Source organism: Chiloscyllium plagiosum, unplaced genomic scaffold (assembly GCF_037043375.1).
Source record: "Chiloscyllium plagiosum isolate Xiang-an unplaced genomic scaffold, Cpla_swu_hap1 HiC_scaffold_28, whole genome shotgun sequence".
NCBI classification, from domain to species: Eukaryota; Metazoa; Chordata; class Chondrichthyes; order Orectolobiformes; family Hemiscylliidae; genus Chiloscyllium; species Chiloscyllium plagiosum.
In genome coordinates this window covers 34,399,268-34,417,582 of record NW_028270166.1, presented here as the reverse complement: position 1 = coordinate 34,417,582, position 18,315 = coordinate 34,399,268, and the positions used below count along the sequence as shown (strand labels likewise).

Sequence of the window (18,315 nt, the reverse complement as noted above, 5' to 3'; positions counted from 1 at the left end):
TGAAGGGTTGTTTCTGTCTGTACAGCTCTATGACTGTATAACTGTGAAATCCAAAATCTGCAGCATAGATCTCATAAGTGCAGTTCTGAACTTTGTGCATGTCCTTTAACATCCAAGGTAACCCTTTGGATCTGTTCCCCAGACACCTTCAGGGAGGCCAGGTGCTCTTTTGAGGATGTAGGGTGTCATCAGGAATTGACAAAAACTGGGCATGCATGTACCTAAACCGATCAACTGTCAAATTCATTGAAACAGTCCACATATCCAGTGCTGATTTCCAAATCTTTTGAAACATGTACCTAGACTGTTAAGACAAAAAACACTTCCAGCTAATTTATGCTATCTGCTGTCATACACCTGAAGATTTCCATTGCTGGATTATTGCTACATGACTGGCTAATCACAGTCGAGAGTCTCCCATTTCACAGCTTGATTGACAGCTCCAAGTGATTAAAGATTCTTTTAAGTGAGACTATAAATGAATTGTCATGCTTGTTTTTATAAGATGTGCACTTGAATAAATGTTTGTTGATATAAGGCTTTATTTAGTTGAAAGAATGTCATAAATAGTTTCTTTTAAAATAAACAGTGTGCAGAGTAGGGAATTCTGCAATAGGTGCACAGAACATTATTTTTGCTTATTGCATGGTTCCTGAGGTCAGTTTGTGCTAGGTTCAAGATGAGGTGTAAGGGCAATGGGCAATAATTGACACGAGTGGGCGATATAGGGTGAGTACAGGGGTATAGATTGATATGCAGTGTATGAAGGATAATGAGGGATGGGGGCATAGGAGGGGTGTGGGGGCAGGGTAAAGAAAGTGAGGAGTGAGAGCGAGAGAATTGCTGTATTTTATTCTTCTCTTTGAAATGTCAATATAGTGCTACTGCACAAAGGCAGGCCTTCCACTCAAACCACCTCCACACCCAGCTTTTGGCCCCAACTTCAAATGTACCTTGCCTCCCTGGACCAAAACTCCACCCTCTGGCAGCCAGCTTTAAAAGTCATGTCCACAAAGCTGGGAGCACCAGGTTCCCAGATGAAAACCCAGAGCTATGTTTTGAAATCTATTCCTTGGCCTGCCACATTGCTGCTGACATTTACTGCTCTTTTAGTAAAGACTATTCTTCAAATTTACTCTGATTTTTAGTTCCACTGACTTTATTCAATAGACTGAATCACTGATGTATTACTGATCACTGTGAGCCTTACCTGTAACCATTTAGAATGATCAGTCCAGTTCATTAATATTGATTAATACAATTCTTCATTACTAGATATTGTTGCACTTCATAAGAAATGATTGATCCAAAGCGCTTAAAGTAATCAGTGCATTTTAATTAATAATGATTGATGCAGTTCATTAATAATGATCACTGCAAATAGTTTCTAGTGATTGATGCAAATGCCTTACAGTGGATAATGTGGTTCGGTTACAGTGATAATTGCAGTTCTGTTCCAGTCCGTGCCATTTGGTTTTAGCACTGCAATCTAATGATGGAGGATTGGTGCTGGCTTGCTTTTGCACTCAATTGGTCTGGCAAGGCACTGTGTTGTACCAAACCGCTTTAAAAATGTTAAAATAACAAAAAAAAGACAGACCACCCAACAACAACCTAGATATTGTAAATGTGAAAGGCACACCCTGCCTGGTTTCCCCTGAAAATTCCTCGTGGCCACGTTAAGAGTGCTATCCCATATACTAGACAAGCAACAGCCTGACTAAGTCAAATTCACTAAATCATATCTTACAACCAATTTCACAGACTCCTCCATCACCATTTCTCGATATGTCTTGTTCCACTGGCATGACTGACACCAGAGGTGGTAGCATTGTGCTATACACCAGGGGATGGCCTGGGAATCCTGAACATCGACTCTGGACCTCATGAAGTCAGGTAAAAATAGGTAACACAACTTTGTACTGATTACCACTTACAACCCACCCTCTGTGTATCCATGGTGACCACAGCTTGGAAAAAGCATGGAGAGTAATGGGTGCAGAGACTGTCATCTGGGTGGTGGAGCTTCCTTGCCCAGCACCAACAGGAGCTGGGTAACATCACAACTTGGCCAAGCTGGTTAGGTCCTTTAGGAGATATTTGCCGGGAGAGGCCTGCACCCTGGTGTTGAGGGAACCAACAGAAAGGAAAACCTACTTGCTTCCAACATTACTAATACGGGGTAGACCATTTAGGACAGAGATGAGGAGAAACTTCTTCACCCAGAGAGTGGTGGCTGTGTGGAATGCTCTGCCCCAGAGGGCAGTGGAGGCCCAGTCTCTGGATTCATTTAAGAGTTGGATAGAGCTCTCAAGGATAGTGGAATCAAGGGTTATGGAGATAAGGCAGGAACAGGATACTGATTAAGAATGATCAGCCATGATTATATTGGACGGTGGTGCAGGCTCGAAGGGCAGAATGGCCTACTCCTGCACCTATTGTCTATTACTGATGCTTTGACAGTTTTGGTAGAAGTGATCACCACAAAGACCTTGTGGAGACAAAGTCCTGTCTGCACACCAAAGACTTTTCAACATATGTGCTATTACCAGACTCAGAACAGATCTAACAGCTCAGAACTGGGCATCCATGAATATTGTGGATCACCATCAGCAGTATTGCATTCAACTGCAATTTGCAGCTTCATGGACTGTTATCTCCCATCATTTTCCCATTAACATCAAACCAGCAAATTAATCCTGGTTCAATGTGGACAGCAAGAGAGCTGAGAAACATCACAACCAGTTCTGCCATTTATGATGATCATGGCTGATCTGCTAAGTTTGCCAGGAGCAGCAGCAGGCATACCTAAAAATGAGATGTCAACCTATTGAAGGATTAAGTGCATGCCAAATAACATAAGAAGCAAATGACAGGCAGGGTTTAGCAACTCCATAATCTATGGATTATATCTAAGCTCTGCAGTACTACCACATCCAGTTATGAATAGTGATAGACAATTAAACTGGAGGCGGCGGCTCCACAAATATCCCCATCCTCAATGATCCCAGTGACCTATGCAAAAAAGGACAAAACACTCAACAATCTTTGGTATAGTGGATGATCCATTCTAGTCTCCTCTGGTGTTACCCAATATCACAGATTCTGGCAACAGTACTAACAATTCGTGCTCCAGAACAGGGCGTGCCCTTAGTCAAGCTGTTCCAGTACATCCACAACACTGGCATCCACCCAACGATGTGGAAAGTTGCCTGGGCACATCCTGCACACAAAAAGTAGGGTAAATCCAACCTGGCTGATTACCGCCCCATCAGTCTTCTCTTGATCATCAGTAGTGTTGGAAGGTGTCATCAGTAAAGTGTTATCAAGCAATTCCCTCCCTAACAGCATAGTGGGTCTACCTACAGCACAGGGGCTGCAGCAGTTCAGGAAGCCAGCTCACCAACACCTTCTCAAGGGCAATTAGAGAAGGGCAGTAAATGTGGGCCTGGCCATTAACATCGATGTAAGTTAATGAATAAAAAAAACTCTCACTCTGACACAAACACACACTGGAGGAGATGATGGGATTTAACTTTAGCAGAGAAATAATAAAAGTGTGTGCAGGAGAGAGCTAAAAGACAGTAATGTCCCACTAGTTTTGTGTAACTTGTCATGTACAAATAAAACTAGGACAAAGCTAAAATTATTGGTAATAATACAGAGAATGGTGCTGGGGCAAATAAGATATTTAAAGACTCTTAAGACTTACCCCCAGCTACATTTCACCAAACTCAGGTGAAGACATTTTAATCACCCATGGGGAGGAAACAGTAGGTGGAGCCTTCAGTAAACCACACCCAGGCAGCAGGTGGGAGTACAGCCTCGGCTGGACATAGACTACAATACCCAGAATGCATACTGGCTGTCAAAACAAATAGTAACTGATACTCTCTCTCCCAGGTAATGAGAATCTGGAATACTGTCCCAGAGCGGTTCAGTGCAAACACATTGAGGTGTAAAACAACAGCTTGAGAGATGGGTGGTGCTGTCTGAGCTCAGTCTGTTTGAAGACACTAATCCTAGGGATTAGCAGCTAATGCACCCTCTCTCACAGGTCTTGCCTTGAAGGACATAGGCAGGAGACACATATTGGAACATCATTAACTGCAAGTTTCCTTCCAAATGATACAGTATCCTTAGAACTTTATCGCCGTTCCTGCACTGCTGTTGTGTCGAATACTGGGAATCCCTCTCTAATAGCACTCTGGATGAAGTTACATCACCTAACTGCAGCATTTCATCAAGGTGGCTCACCACCAACTTCTCAAGGCCGGTGAGGGATGGATCGTGCAAATGTTTCTAATTCTGTTTCATACCACATTACCAGATGTAAAGGAGCTTTATCCTGCATTAGAACTGCAATGTATCACTCTAGATTCCCATTTCTCCAGTGATTGTACATTCATGTTTGAACTGAACACAGCTCCCCATGTGTGGTCTGAACAATGCATTCAAAATAGCTTACTATCTCTGTTCTGGTTTATGTACACCAACACCTTGTTCAAATTGGTACGCACTGACAATGTGGAAAACACATGCAGCTGAATTTAAGCATGTTGAGCTAAATTTAAACACAGCAACAGAGTTTAAAATAACATTTAAATTCAAACAAACACAGCTAAATGTAAACATGCAAGAGTAAATTAGATAATTCTCAACAAACAAGGCTTTGATTTCTGACTCTCACAGAAAATGACTCAATTGCACAAGTCAATACTCAAACAATAACAATCCTAACATTTCACATAATTAAAGTGAATTTGGCATGTTCAGTCACTGTAGGACATTCAAATTAGAGCAAAATACTGTGAATGTTTGGAAATCTGAAATAGAGACAAAGTTCTGGAGAAACTCAGCAAGTCTGGCAGCATCTGTGGAGAGAAAAACAGTTGATTTTCGAGTCCTGTGAGATTCTTAGTCAGAACTGCAGGACTCTCGCTCTGCCAAATAATAATTGACAATTACAAGGAAGGAAACAGGAGAATTTAAGTTAGTAAAGCGAGAGGAAAGAAGCAACTGGAGATGGGGTAGAATAGAGAAGAGACAGGACACAATCTGAGGCAGCAAACAGCACTAGCCAGGTTTAGAAGAGAACAGTTCTAGATAGAAGGATCTTGTCTGCCCTGATGGATATCATACCACAATGGTATGTTAATCTGCACATACCTTCTGTCTATCATCTGGTAACATTTCTTCAGCCAGCCTAGGCCTGGCATCCTTCTGCGAGGTGTGGCTCCATTCAGGTAAATGATCATGTAGTCTTCAGCAACCAGCAGCTCCAAGATACTGATTACATACCTGAGGGCCAGAAAAAGAAACAGCAACATTCAACCAGGTCACAGAAACAGACAGAATCCGAGTAACTGTGTTTTCAACTTTCCCTGGTTGGTGCCTAGTTCCACAGGTCTCATCAGTCCTGTGGCAGCTTGCTCAAGCATCAGTTCTTCATATGTCAGTCTAAACTATGCATAATGGCAGGTTTTCCAAATATGGACTGGGAGAGGTACATCCTATTTTCTCCGTCACGCTCAATAGTGGGGCTGTCATTCTCCCCATTCAGCCTCTTCTTCAGTGTTTGTTTTCAGTAAAATGAAAGATGTTAATGGTGGAGATTGGAACTCTTCAGGACAGACTATTAGCATCAAGAAGCAGAATAAAACTCCTGATCTGACCCCAGACCCCAATAATTAGCTATCTGGTGACTTCTGGGTAAGATTGACCATTAGAGCTGAACTAGATGAGATTCTTCTCCCGGTCTCCAGGCTGCATTATAATCCAGGTCACTGAGAGAAAAGGCACTCTCTCACCTGCCCTACCACTAGTTCCACCCTCCTCTCAGACCCTAAATATTGAAGGGGCATATTGCACCCTTACTGCTCACTCCATACATTACTGTACAGTTACTTTTGGAAATATTCAGTGCAACAGATGAGAAACCACAGGCAAACCAGGGAGACCCAAAGGAGTTAGTGCTTTGGCTCAACCGCCATGCATTTGATTATGGCTTTGTGAAGAACTTTGCATCAATTTGTCTACAGTAACAGAGCAATATAAATTCACACTATTAAACATCTCTTAGTTTGTGCTGAAGTAGCAGATCTCCCCAGTAAAACAAACATCTTCAAAGCCCCTTGATAGGGACTGTGGAAGAAATATTTTCGAAGTCTCCGCTCCCGATGACTATCAAGTGATCCTGTTGCAAAGTACATGTGTAGATTTGGAGGGGCAAGCAGAGTCTTAAAGCTGACACCCAATGTTCGTGCAAAACTCAATAGTGACTGGACAGGAAAGAGGGAATCTAAATTTGAAATCCACGTAAGGAATAATATTTCTGCACTTATCTGCAAAAGTGACATGCAGGAGACAGGAACAGAAGGAAAAGCATCCTTCCTTTAACTTGTCTCTTTTTTTTAAATCTCAATCTCAAATGTCTTTTGATATTTTGCTGATAAAACTAATTTTCTTCTCCCAGATTTGTTGCTGTCCACTACCCTAGACTATTCTTTACCAGGATTGCAAAGCTATGGAATTCATTACATTCTTACCACATCCTTTAACTCTACGCTCTACAGACTTCTGAAACTCAAAACTTGGGGTCTCAATGATTTAGTTCATCTTCTGTCCTTGCTGTTGTCTTGCACTGTAGACTTTGAGCTTTCACTTCAGCTTAACAACATTAAAATGAGACTTGACCGAATTAATGGAGTAAACTGTTAATGCTTTCCAGCTTTGAGGATAATTCAAAAGCTCGTGACTCTAACCAGGAAGGATGGCAAATAAAAACTGGACAGGGCACTTACAGGAAGAGGTTTTCCATGATGTAGGTATAATCTGCACAACCACTGTCAGGTAAATAACACGCAGCAAATACGATAATTGCATTCAGACCTTCACCGTAATAACCTGTGAGGAAGATAAAAGTTTTACCTTGTATAATGCATGACAGCTTCAAACAGTAGTATTTAATGGATAGTGATTAATGTCATTACAATGTGTATAACAGGCTAGAAAAGGAATTATTCTCACTTGGCAAAATGCTGAGAGGGAACTTGTTCTGAGTCTTTATCATGAAGAGAAGTAGAGTTGGAAATTTGGTTGTTTGGCTCGTGCTGTGAGCAGGGAATTAGAAAACATGCTTTCATATTTTCAATAAGAAAAATGAATAACTTCCCACTCGGATTAGAGTATGTGGCAGAGAATCTCACGTAAAACAATTGAGCTAATTATAAAATAACTGGGCAAATATTTGCTTGGAAATGGTGCTGCAGCTTAAAGGAATGGATGGAGATTAACTGATTTAATAATCAATGCTTCATAATTACAGGGGCACTGAAAAGATGATGGGTGTGGCAGGGAAAGAAAGAGACAGTAAAGGTTTGTGACAGTCCAGAGTAAAAGAGTACAGGTGCAGAATAGGTTAAGTGACAAGGTAAACTTTACACAGTGTGAAAAGAGATTAGAGACATTGGTAGAATCCATGTTAAACTGTACATGGATACATTGAAGTAAGTGATGGTCTTTTCTCATTCTGTGCTTTGCTATCTTCCTAAAACCTTTCTTCCAATTCTAAAATGATGTCCTCTTACGACATCAAAACCCTGACATTCTCTCAATCATACATTTCAAAACTGCCATAGTGAAACCTGTCAGACTACCATTATTATGTGCAAAAGACTATCCATGCCACAAGTTTATTTTAGATCAGCCATGATCTTATTAAATGGTGCAGGAAGCTCAGGGGGGCCAAAGGGCCTGCCTCCACTAATTTGCATCTTAAGCAGCTAATTTCTAACTCTGTTCACTCAGGGCCATTGGAAAATAACTGGAATCTTCTGACATTTTTTTTGAATATTGTCAATTGTGATCTGGGACAGAACAAACTTATGATGCGAACTAACATTCTTTCATCTTGCACAACGTAAAATTGAAGAAATTAAAACTGTCCTCACTCCATACCAACCTGGGAAGCTATCCCTACCTCCATGTGTCACCACTCTCATATATGGCCTGATGATTTTCATATCAATCCTGTGTTCCTGCTCTCCTATGATGATTGTCCTCCACAGTCTCCCATTGGTAGATTCTCCATCTTCTGCACAGTCTTCAAAGGACCCCCCCTTTGCACTGGGAGAGTTTTTTGCGCTTGCAACTGGAGTATCATCTGGAAGACATATAGTAGTAGATCGCTCCTGAATGTCCTTAGCTGTCCCATTTCAAGTAATATAGGATCACATTCATTTGATCAAGGTTTCATTCTTGAACCTTTCACCCAACGTTGTCTGGATTATCGAGCTTGGTACCTCAACCAACTGCACAAGTGGAAAATGCCTGACTGTTAAACCATGTGCACTGATAGCTCAACCCAGAAGCAAAATACCACAGATGTTGGAAATCTGAAATAATTCCTGCTGAAAGATCATTTCAATTTAGATTAGATTACATTACAGTGTGGAAACAGGCCCTTCGACCCGCCGAAGCGCAACCCACCCAGACCCCTACATTTACCCCTTACCTAACACTACAGGCAATTTAGCATGGCCAATTCACCTGAGCTGCACATCTTTGGACTGTGGGAGGAAACCGGAGCACCCGGAGGAAACCCACTCAGACACGGGTAGAACGTGCAAACTCCACACAGCCTGAGGCGGAATTGAACCCGGGTCTCTGCGCTGTGAGGCAGCAGTGCTAACCACTGAGCCACCGTGTCGCCCACATTTGAAATGGTAACTTTGTTTCTTTCCACGATGGCTGCCTGACCTGCTGAGTATTACCATCATTTCATGTTTTTATTGTAGTGGAACCCAATTGTGCCTTCAGCTGACAATTTGCATACTTACTTTGCAAGAGGAGCTTTTGGACAGCAATCTTGGGCGATTTGCTTGTCCACAGATACCAGTCTCAAAGTACCCTTTATTATTTATTTAAATAAGCCAGCAGGCTGTTCACTTTGGTGCCACCATATGCCAATTGTGTAATGGGAGTGAGTGGATGTGGCTGGTCACTGACTGTTTTACTTGCCTCCCCACTCCCTGCCCCACTAGAAACACACCTCATGGGGACATTTGAAAATCTAGCTCCTTGTCAAGACTCACATCCGCAAGTAGAAAAAGCAGAAGCATACAGGGGAGTAAATTGATGCCAGTAGTTTATCTGTAGACAGATAAGGCAATGTCTCCAGTCAATAGTCAAAGACATTATCCCTTTATTCTGTGAACGAAAGCAATCGCTTTGAATCCTAAACTGACCTGTGCAACTGCCAGCAATGCCTAGAAACACGTGCTTCTTTTGCAACACAGAATCAGACTGTTCAATACCTTAATTTAGTTTCTTTCAAATCCAAATACATCTCCTTTAGAAGTGCTCCTGAGTTATCAAGACTCCATGTAATGTTCAAGGTTTGACAGTGGATGACAATTGTGCAAATAAAATTCTCATTGTATATTTCTTCTCATTCTTTATATAATAATTTGAATTTCTATTATTTATGATGTGGGTTGGAATTTAAGAGTTTCTCTGTGCCACAGACTAAGGACCTGACAGGAGCAAAACTGAGGAGCTACAGTTCCACCATTTGCAGGAGGATGTAATTATATTTGATAGGTTTCCATATAAACACAGAAATTTATAACATCTAAAGTTAATATTAAAGAGCAATATAGTAGTAATAAAAAGAAATAAGGCTTTGTAGACAGGAAATGAGTTTAAGATATTTGATCTTTACTGAGTTGAGGAAGATGATCACTCCCCTACATGTCTCCGATATCTGTAGTTCCCCTTTCTATCGATATACCTCTGATTATTTTCTTAGATTCTCTTTCACTTGTCCTCCCCGACTCTCTTTCTCCTTCCATTTCTATTTCATTCTGCATTTATTTTTAAGTTCTTTCCTTTTTCAGTGAGAGGTTCTGGGTGGTGTGACATGCAACAGTAAATGAAGGAGCCACCAACACTTGCATTTGAGATGTGGAAGTTTGGATATATTTGCAGCTCTCCTTCCATTTCTCTCCTCGATCTCTCATATCCCAGGTATTCCCACCCTCTTCATTTTTCCTCCTACTCTTTTATATCCTATCATCATGTCATTCCTCTGAACTGGCTATCCAACCTCTTTATACTATTATGCACCCATCTACATTATACAATCATTCACTCACTTCATCCTTAATCCTCCCTCTGTTCCTATTCACTCCTCCTCAGAGCTGATGGGAGCAGTCAAATGCTCCAGCTTCTTTAAGTAGGATCCCACTCACTTCCCCTTTCTGGTCATAGAAATGTACAGAACGGAAACAGACCCTTCGGTCCAACTTATACATGCTGACCAGTTATCCCAAGCCAATCTAGTCCCACCTGCCAGCACTCGACCCATATCCCTCCAAACCCTTCCTATTCATCTACCCATCCAGATGCCTTTTAAATGTCGCAATTGTACCAGCCTCCACCATTTCCTCTGACATCTCATTCCTTGCACGTGCCACCCTCTGCGTGAAAAAGTTGCCCCTTAGGTCTCTTTTATATATCTTTCCCCTCTCACCCTAAACCTATGCCCTCTCGTTCTGAACTCCCCTACCACAGGGAAAAGACTTTGTCTATTTATCCTATCAATGCCCCTCAATTTTGTAAACCTCTATAACGTCACCCCTCAGCCTCCAACGCTCCAGGGAAAACAGCCCCAGCCTGTTTAGCCTCTCCCTATAGCTCAAATACTCTAACCCTGGCAACATCCTTGGAAATCTTTTCTGAACCCTTTCAAGTTTCATAACATCCTTCCAATAGGATCCTTGAACCTGGTACCAGGGAGACAACACACCATTCTGATTTTTCGCTGTTGGCCACAGAAACGTCTGTCTGTACCTCGGACTAGAGAGTCCCCTAATTGATCTCTTGGAACCTGACATACCCCTCATTGCATTAGAGCCAGTCTCAATACCAGAAACTTGGCTGTTCGTGCTACATTCCCCTAAGAATCCATCACCCCCTTCATTTTCCAAAACAGCACACTTGTTTGAAATGGGGATAGCCACAGAAGACTCCTGTACTACCTGCCTACCTCTCTTACCTTTCCTGGAGTTAACCCATCTATGTGACTGTATCTGCAACTTTTCTCCCTTCCTATAACTGCCATCCATCACACCCTCTTGCTCTTGTAAATTCCTCATTGTCTCTAACTGTCACTCCAACCGATCCATTCAATCTGATAGGATTTGCAACCTACATTTATTGCAGATATGATCCTCAGTAACATGTAAACTCTCCTTAAACTCCTAAATCCAACAAGAACAGCATATCGCTCTACTAAAGGCTATTTTTGTTTCTTTCAATCTACAGACCCAGAATATAGCACTGTCTTATTCCTCTACAAAACACTGTTCCAGGCTAACCTAATACTTATGGCTTAAAAATATAAGTTTAACGAAGAGATATATCTCAATAAAACACAACCAAGAAATAACCCACTCTACTCACTACTGCAGACTTATAGTAAGGCCACACTTAAAAATATTGACTTATCTTTTTAAAAGTCTTCTTTCTCGCTCTCTCTTCCCCCCTCCCTCCCTCTCGCTTTCTCTCTCTCCCCCCCCCCCCCCCCTTGCACTGATATCTCTCTCTCCTTTTCACTGACCTCTAACCATACGCTGCCTTTGTCTGTTCCTCTCCCTTTTGTTGTTGTTGCTGTTGTTTTCACTTTTTTGGTCTCCAAAGTGCAGCAGCATACAAAACGCTTATTGCTGCTCCTGGAATTCTAGGAAATCACCTCCAACATCTAAAATACCTCAAAAAAATGAGCAGCCTGCTATGGCCAGAAATTTTTGACATCCTGCATCTCGGATTACCCACAATCCATTGTCTTTTCTCCTGTTTGGTCATCATAGAAGTTTGGCTTACCTTCCAAATTCCAGTTTAAAAAATGATCTTAACATGAGCAAAAAAAACCGCCCACCTTTCACAATATTTTTTCTTTGTCTCTTTTCCTCAACTCCTCTCTCAACCATCCTCTAACATTTTTTTTCTGAAACTCTGTCAGGCTCCTCTCTTTCTTTCTCAATCTCTATTTCCCTAATGTACCTTTCAATACCATCTTGTTTCTAAACCTTCCTTTTCCTTTCACTGCCTCACTTTTGACATACTGCCCACTCTTTAGACTGTTCTCTTATTCCTCTTGCTTCCTGTCTCGGCCAAGGCAACTTACTGGCTTCAATTTATTTTTATTTGTAGTAAAACGAACATTAGTAAAACAAAGACATCCTTGGCTGGATTCTCCTTTCCAAAATGAGGTAGCATTGACTAACTGGTGACCTGCTGTAAACATATTTTCTTGATTAAGAGGTCGTTTGATGCAGTACTCTATACTCCACCCCACCCAACATACAGAATTCTACAGTGGAACAGTTGCTACCACACCTGAAGAGGGTGTATGCATGTAGAGGGCAGAACTTTTTTTTAAATTCACTTGTGGGACATGAGCATCGCTGGTTGGCCATCCCCATTATTGCCCGTCCCTAGATGCCTTTGAACTGAGTGGCCTGCTAGGACAATTTCAGAGGGCAGGTGAGAGTCAACCACATTGCTATGGGTCTGGAGTCACATGTAAGCCAGACCAAGTTAGGATGGCAGATTTCCTTCGCTGATGGACAGTAGTGAACCAGAATGGCTTTTTCCAAAAATCGACTGATTTCACGATCATCAGTAGATTCTTAATTCCAGATTATTACTGAATTCAACTTTCACCATTTCTTGTGGCAGGATTTGAACCTAGGTCCTCAAACCATTCCCTGCTTTTCTGGATTAATAGTCGAGCAACAGTACCAATAGGTCATTGCCTCCCTCATATGGTTAAATAAGGTTAGAACTGGCTCAAAGGGAACTTTAACATATTACTTTAGCAAGGCCTAAAGATTAGTAATTGTGATTCAGTTAGAGGGAGAGGCCACTTGGGACTCCCTCCCAGTTGTAATTAACATGGAATAGGTATAGAAAGGGTGGTACAGAAGAATTCTAGTTCCCAGTCTTGAGTGGGAATAGTGGAAGAATATTTAGTCCGCTCTCTCCCTCTCATATCCTCCCTTCTCTATCTCCCCTTCACTCTCTCATTTGAATACTTTCTCTGAATCTTACATAAGACTGCAACTTATTTACTTAGTGCATGATTATTCTTACTCATTATCGTGCATAGATAAATCTAGGCCACAACTTTTTTGAAAAGTTGATATACATTTTATATCAAAGGGGTATATAGGGAATTTACAATAAGGAAAGATGAGACAAAGTGAGATTAATTCTTCAGCATGGAGGATACCAGGGAACGAGTTAATTCAGATGTACAAAGTCCTGGGGAGCCTAGATAAAGTGGATAGAAAGCACTTATTCTCCTTTTACAGAGAAGGCATTAGGAGAGGGGACATAGATTAGGGGAGAGCTGAGGAGAACCTTTTCAACAAAAGATGGTAGGGGTCTAGCACTCACTGCCTTGGGGGATGGTCATAGAGTTGTACATCACAGAAACAGGCCCTTCAGCCCAACTCGTCCATGCTGACCAGGTTTCCTGAACTGACCTAGTCCCATTTGCCTGTGTCTGGCCCATATCTTTCCTATCCATGCACCTGTCCAAATGTCTTTTGAACGTTGAGGCAGAGGTCCTGAAAATTAAAACCAAAACATTTGGATGTGTATTTGAAGGAGTTATGGACCAAGAGCTGCAAAGTAGGAGCAGACTAGACTGGTTTCTTTCCAAGCCATACTTTCTTCAATCTTTTAAATTTCTAATTAAGTTGTTGAAATTTGTCTCCTTCATTCTCAAAGTTATTTTTAAAAACGCCAATAGACAAAATATCCAGTCAGTCAGCTTGCAGGCAGATGTGTTTGTTACATATCTTGCCTTTCCCTTTTTCGAAGGTTTGCAGCAGATTTATGCTCATAAGCAATATGTATACATTCTAAATTCTACTATAAATATGGATGTAGAAACTTATAACAGGTATCAGCTGTTCAAAAATATAACAAAAGCGTGACTATGAGAAGTCAAACTGTGAAGGGAAGAAATAGGTGTGAATGTGTGAAATAGGTGTGAAGATTTATGATGCTGGTAGACCTTTTAAGCCATACATGTACTACATAATTCCCATAAGGGTCAGAATTACTTCTTGTCACTCTTTCTCCATCCATGATAATGCATATTTTTTTTAAAAATTCACAGGATTAGGGTGCCACTGGCTAGGCCAGCATTTATTGCCCCATCCCTAATAGCCCAGAAGGTAGTTAAGATTCAACCACATTGCCATGGGTCTGGAGTCACATGTAGGCAGTTTCCTTCCCGAAAGGACATTAGTGAACCAGATGGTTTTTCTTGCAAATGACAATGGATTCATGGTCATCATTGTAATAATATATGAGCTGACTCAACATGAGCATCATGGTGTCAAAATGCTGAATAATGGGTATCAAGTGCATTGAATTCTGTAGTTTTAAAATGTAAGAAAAATCAAACTACAATAGTGTGTATTGCAATTCTTGTGTGATCATCTTGGAGCAGTCCCTCAACTTATTTTCTTAAAAACAGTCTTGAAGCTGATCAGTAATCCAGCCTAGTGTTGTACAGCTTACAATACTGATATTGATAGGCACTGGTAGCAAAAATTAGATTGTAATATTTTACTCTGCTATTTGAACCAACTGTTCAAACACTTTGTACTGTCAATGAAGACACAGAAATAACCCTTATGCTCAGCACTGTCCTTAATTTGGGGAACCCATTTTATTCATCCAGAAGTAAATATACAATAGAGAAAGATGTCCACCACAGAGTAAACTCCACAATATAATCAATGGTAGCCAACCAGAAGGAACAATCAAAGAACAGTCAGAATCTTTCCATGATAATATTCACTCTCTTTGTACTGAGCTTGATGGGGATTAAAAGTGAACTCTAACCTCGCAGTTGATGGCTCAAGGTCTGCTAATGTAGTTCTTAGTTCATCAGCTTGGATCTTCCTTACGATTGTAAACCTGACTTAGCTCATATCTAAAGAATAGTGAGGTCCCAGAGGAACCTATAACTAAGAAAGCTTAAGTCTAACAATAGTCAGGCCCATTCTGGATAGCAAGGGAGAAAATAGAAAACCAAAGGAATTTTTCAAAATTACCTTCCCACTCCAACTCATTTCCATTTCCTAAATATTCCAGGGAATCTGTCTCATCCGGAGTCTCCAGGTCATCAACATTAATGTCGAGGTCATCAGGTGTATCCAGGTAGTCATCTGACAAAATGGAGCCTTCACTCTGATCCAGTGAGATGTTAATTTCTGGGGCAACAAGAGTCTTACGTGTCGGATGATTCCCAATGATATTCAGTGTGTTAGGTGGCACTGACCAGGAACAGAGGTAGAGAGAGTTACTAGTATTACTGAGTATACACACTTTCACTGATTTGTTAGAATCCATAGAATGGTCAGTCATTGGCTCAAAAGCTCGGTAACATACGTGAAACATTTTGTGAAAGATTCGAAGTTTCTTCCATTTGTTATAAGACTCTACATTTGAACAGTCTCAGCATGATCTATTGGGTCCATCAATGCACCCACCTGGATTGTGCTGGTTTCTTTAACTCATTTTCACAAAGAGTAGGTGTTGCTTTCAGGGCCAGTATTTATTACCTTTAGAAGAAGTAGTGCAGTGGTTGGCCTCCTACTCAAACTACCAGGGAGTAGTTTGAACTGAGTGGCTTGCTAGGCCACTTCAGAGAACATGTTAAGAATCAACCATGTTGATAACAGTTGAAAGCTTTCCTACTTTAAAGGAACAGAGTAGGTTTTATGACACCTATGTCACGGATACCAAATTTTTTTTATCTCCAGATCTTATTAAATTGAAAGCTGATTTCTATGATAGGATTTGATTCCCTTTGAGTTATTGGTGCAGTACTGTAAACAATATATTACTGTACACACAGATGAACCAGAGACAAGAGAAGTATTGAGATTATTGATCTTCATAGTTGAAAAATGGGGCAAAGATGTCAGAAAATATCCTAAAGGGAGGATTACCTAGTGAGTTTCATTCACCGCTAGGTGAAAAGCTAGCTTTTTGTGGAGAGGTAAATGAGGATTTCCTGTCTGGGAGTTGGCTCCTGCACCAAGTTAGACTCTATTACCTCAGAATTCGTTTCAAATCCAATCAAGACAGGAAGGATGAAGCTTGCTCTCCTGTTTGATATAAGATTCCACCATGAACTGGGTTTATGAGTCTCAATCAAGTTCCCCAAACATGAGTTAAACCCTATTCAGCATCTATAGGCAATCACATTCAAGATTTGTCACGACACAACTGGTGTAGGAAACACAAAAATAGCACTTTGGGACAGTTGAGTTGCTCTTCCTAGGGGGCTTATTACTGAATCAGTATCGAGATATTTCATACAATATCTGCTCAATGTGTCTTGGATATGTTTAATGGAGCAGTGTCGAGGGTGTTTTATCCTATATGTACCCTGTGCTAAATGGCACAGCAGGTAGGGGTTGCTTCCCCTGCACCAACTCTCAAACTAAAGAGCTCAAACTGACAAAAGAACAGACTGACTCACAAGTTCTATTTTCTAGAGCTGGCACTCGTCCAAGAACATCCATGCCTTGTTCCTCTGGAATCGGTCTGCAGAGCAAAAGGAAAAGTGTTACATTTAATAGGAAGCGCAATTGTAGGAGGATCAGTTGCTTGGGTTTGTCTGTGGTTTCAGGGAATCAACTTTAGTTCTTAAAACAGAGACTGACCCAGTTCCAGGTGAGTATCTTAACCACAAATTGAGACCTTTTATCCCCTTCTAGTAATATAGGAAAAGGAATAGGACATACAGGCCCAGCAACCTGTTGCACCATCAATGATGTCCAGGCTGATCTGTATCTTAAGGCCATAGACCTGAATTGAGTATCTTTTAGTTCTATAGCTAGTAAAACAAAATCAATCTTAGATTAAAACTACTATTGACTCATGTGGATAAGATGATGCAGGTTAGTTAGGAAAACAAATGCAATGTTAGCATTTGTTTCAAGAGCGCCAAAATACAAGAGTGGGGATGTACTGCTGAGGCTGTATAAGGCTCTGGCCAGACTGCATTTGGAATATTGTGAGCAGTTTGGGCCCTGTATCTAAGGAAGGATGTGCTAGTATTACAGGGAGTCCAGAGGAGATTTACAAGAATCATCCTAGATGAAGGGTTTGTCATATGAGGAGTGGTTCAGGATTCTGTGACTCTATAGAATTTAGAAGGTTGAGGGAGACCTCATCAAAACTTACAGAATACTGAGAGGCCTGGATGGACTGGATCTGGAGAAGATGTTTCCACTAGTAGGACAGACTAGGACCTGACTGCATAGCCTCAGAGTTAGTGGACGACCCTTTAGAACTGAAGTGGGGAAGAACTTCTTCAGCCAGAGGGTGGTGAATCTCTGGAACTAATTGCCGCAGAGAGCTACGGATGCCATGTCATTGAGTGCATTTCTTGATTAGTAAGGGGATTAAGAGTTATGAGAAAGCAGGAGAATGAAGTTGAGAAATATATCAGCCGTGATCAAGCAGTGAAGAAGACTCAATGGACTGAATGAACTAATTCTGCTCCATCATGTGATTCAAAGAGCAGAGTTTCTTCTTTATGTCAGCATTTATCCCTCAACAAAGGATTTGATTAACTGGCTATTTCTCTCAAGGCAATTTTTGATCTTAATGTGTCCTAAATGATTATCTCATTCAAAAAATTGAATAATGTTGCACCACTAACTATTTTATTTCTCTGCTGCTTAGAAGTTGTATCTTATGTATTTCAATAGAATTTGACAATTAAGTCCAGCAACTCTCTTTCTGTTAAGTCTCCTCTGGGATGTATTTCTGCCATGTACATGCTCCACATTAACCCCCACTGACTACTTCTGCCTCCAGTCCTCTTCCCCCTCTTGTCCTGACAATGCTGTCTTTATGGAGCACAGATTCCAAAGCTATCAGCTCACCTCAGTTACCTTGGCCAAGTGATAATTCTTTGATGGTAAAGAGGAAAACATGACAAAGCCTGACATTAACTGTATTCAATGAGAATACTCAAATGCTCCACAGAAGGGGTTAATACGGAGCAATTGAGAATAGGTATGCTAATTTGATATTTTCCTCCTCTTGTTAGGGGCCAAGTATAGCACATCAAATGTTAGTTCAGCTGACATCAGCTGTCCCAGCAGAAAGTGTTCATCAAATTTAAAGTCTTCCTAATCTATAATGTTCTATTCCAGTTTAAGGTTGTGGATTTACTCACTGAGCTACTGCAAAAGCTGAATTGATGAA

At 41.0% G+C, this 18,315-nt stretch overlaps 1 protein-coding gene across 4 annotated transcripts in view; it reads right to left on the bottom strand.

Moving 5' to 3' along the window:
• The window catches only part of LOC122565227 (caytaxin-like), a 54,400-nt gene that overhangs the window by 19,678 nt on the left and 16,407 nt on the right, over positions 1-18,315 (bottom strand). For 3 of the 4 annotated variants that reach the window (XM_087976113.1, XM_043720986.2, XM_043720987.2), the window contains 5 exons: positions 16,577-16,641; positions 15,141-15,362; positions 7,982-8,164; positions 6,804-6,906; positions 5,170-5,301 (listed from right to left, as the gene is read on the bottom strand). In XM_087976113.1, the coding sequence (XP_087832239.1) occupies positions 5,170-5,301; positions 6,804-6,906; positions 7,982-8,164; positions 15,141-15,362; positions 16,577-16,641 (705 nt within the window). The remainder of the gene's footprint in view (positions 1-5,169; positions 5,302-6,803; positions 6,907-7,981; positions 8,165-15,140; positions 15,363-16,576; positions 16,642-18,315) is intronic. The other variant, XM_087976114.1, reaches the window with a different exon arrangement.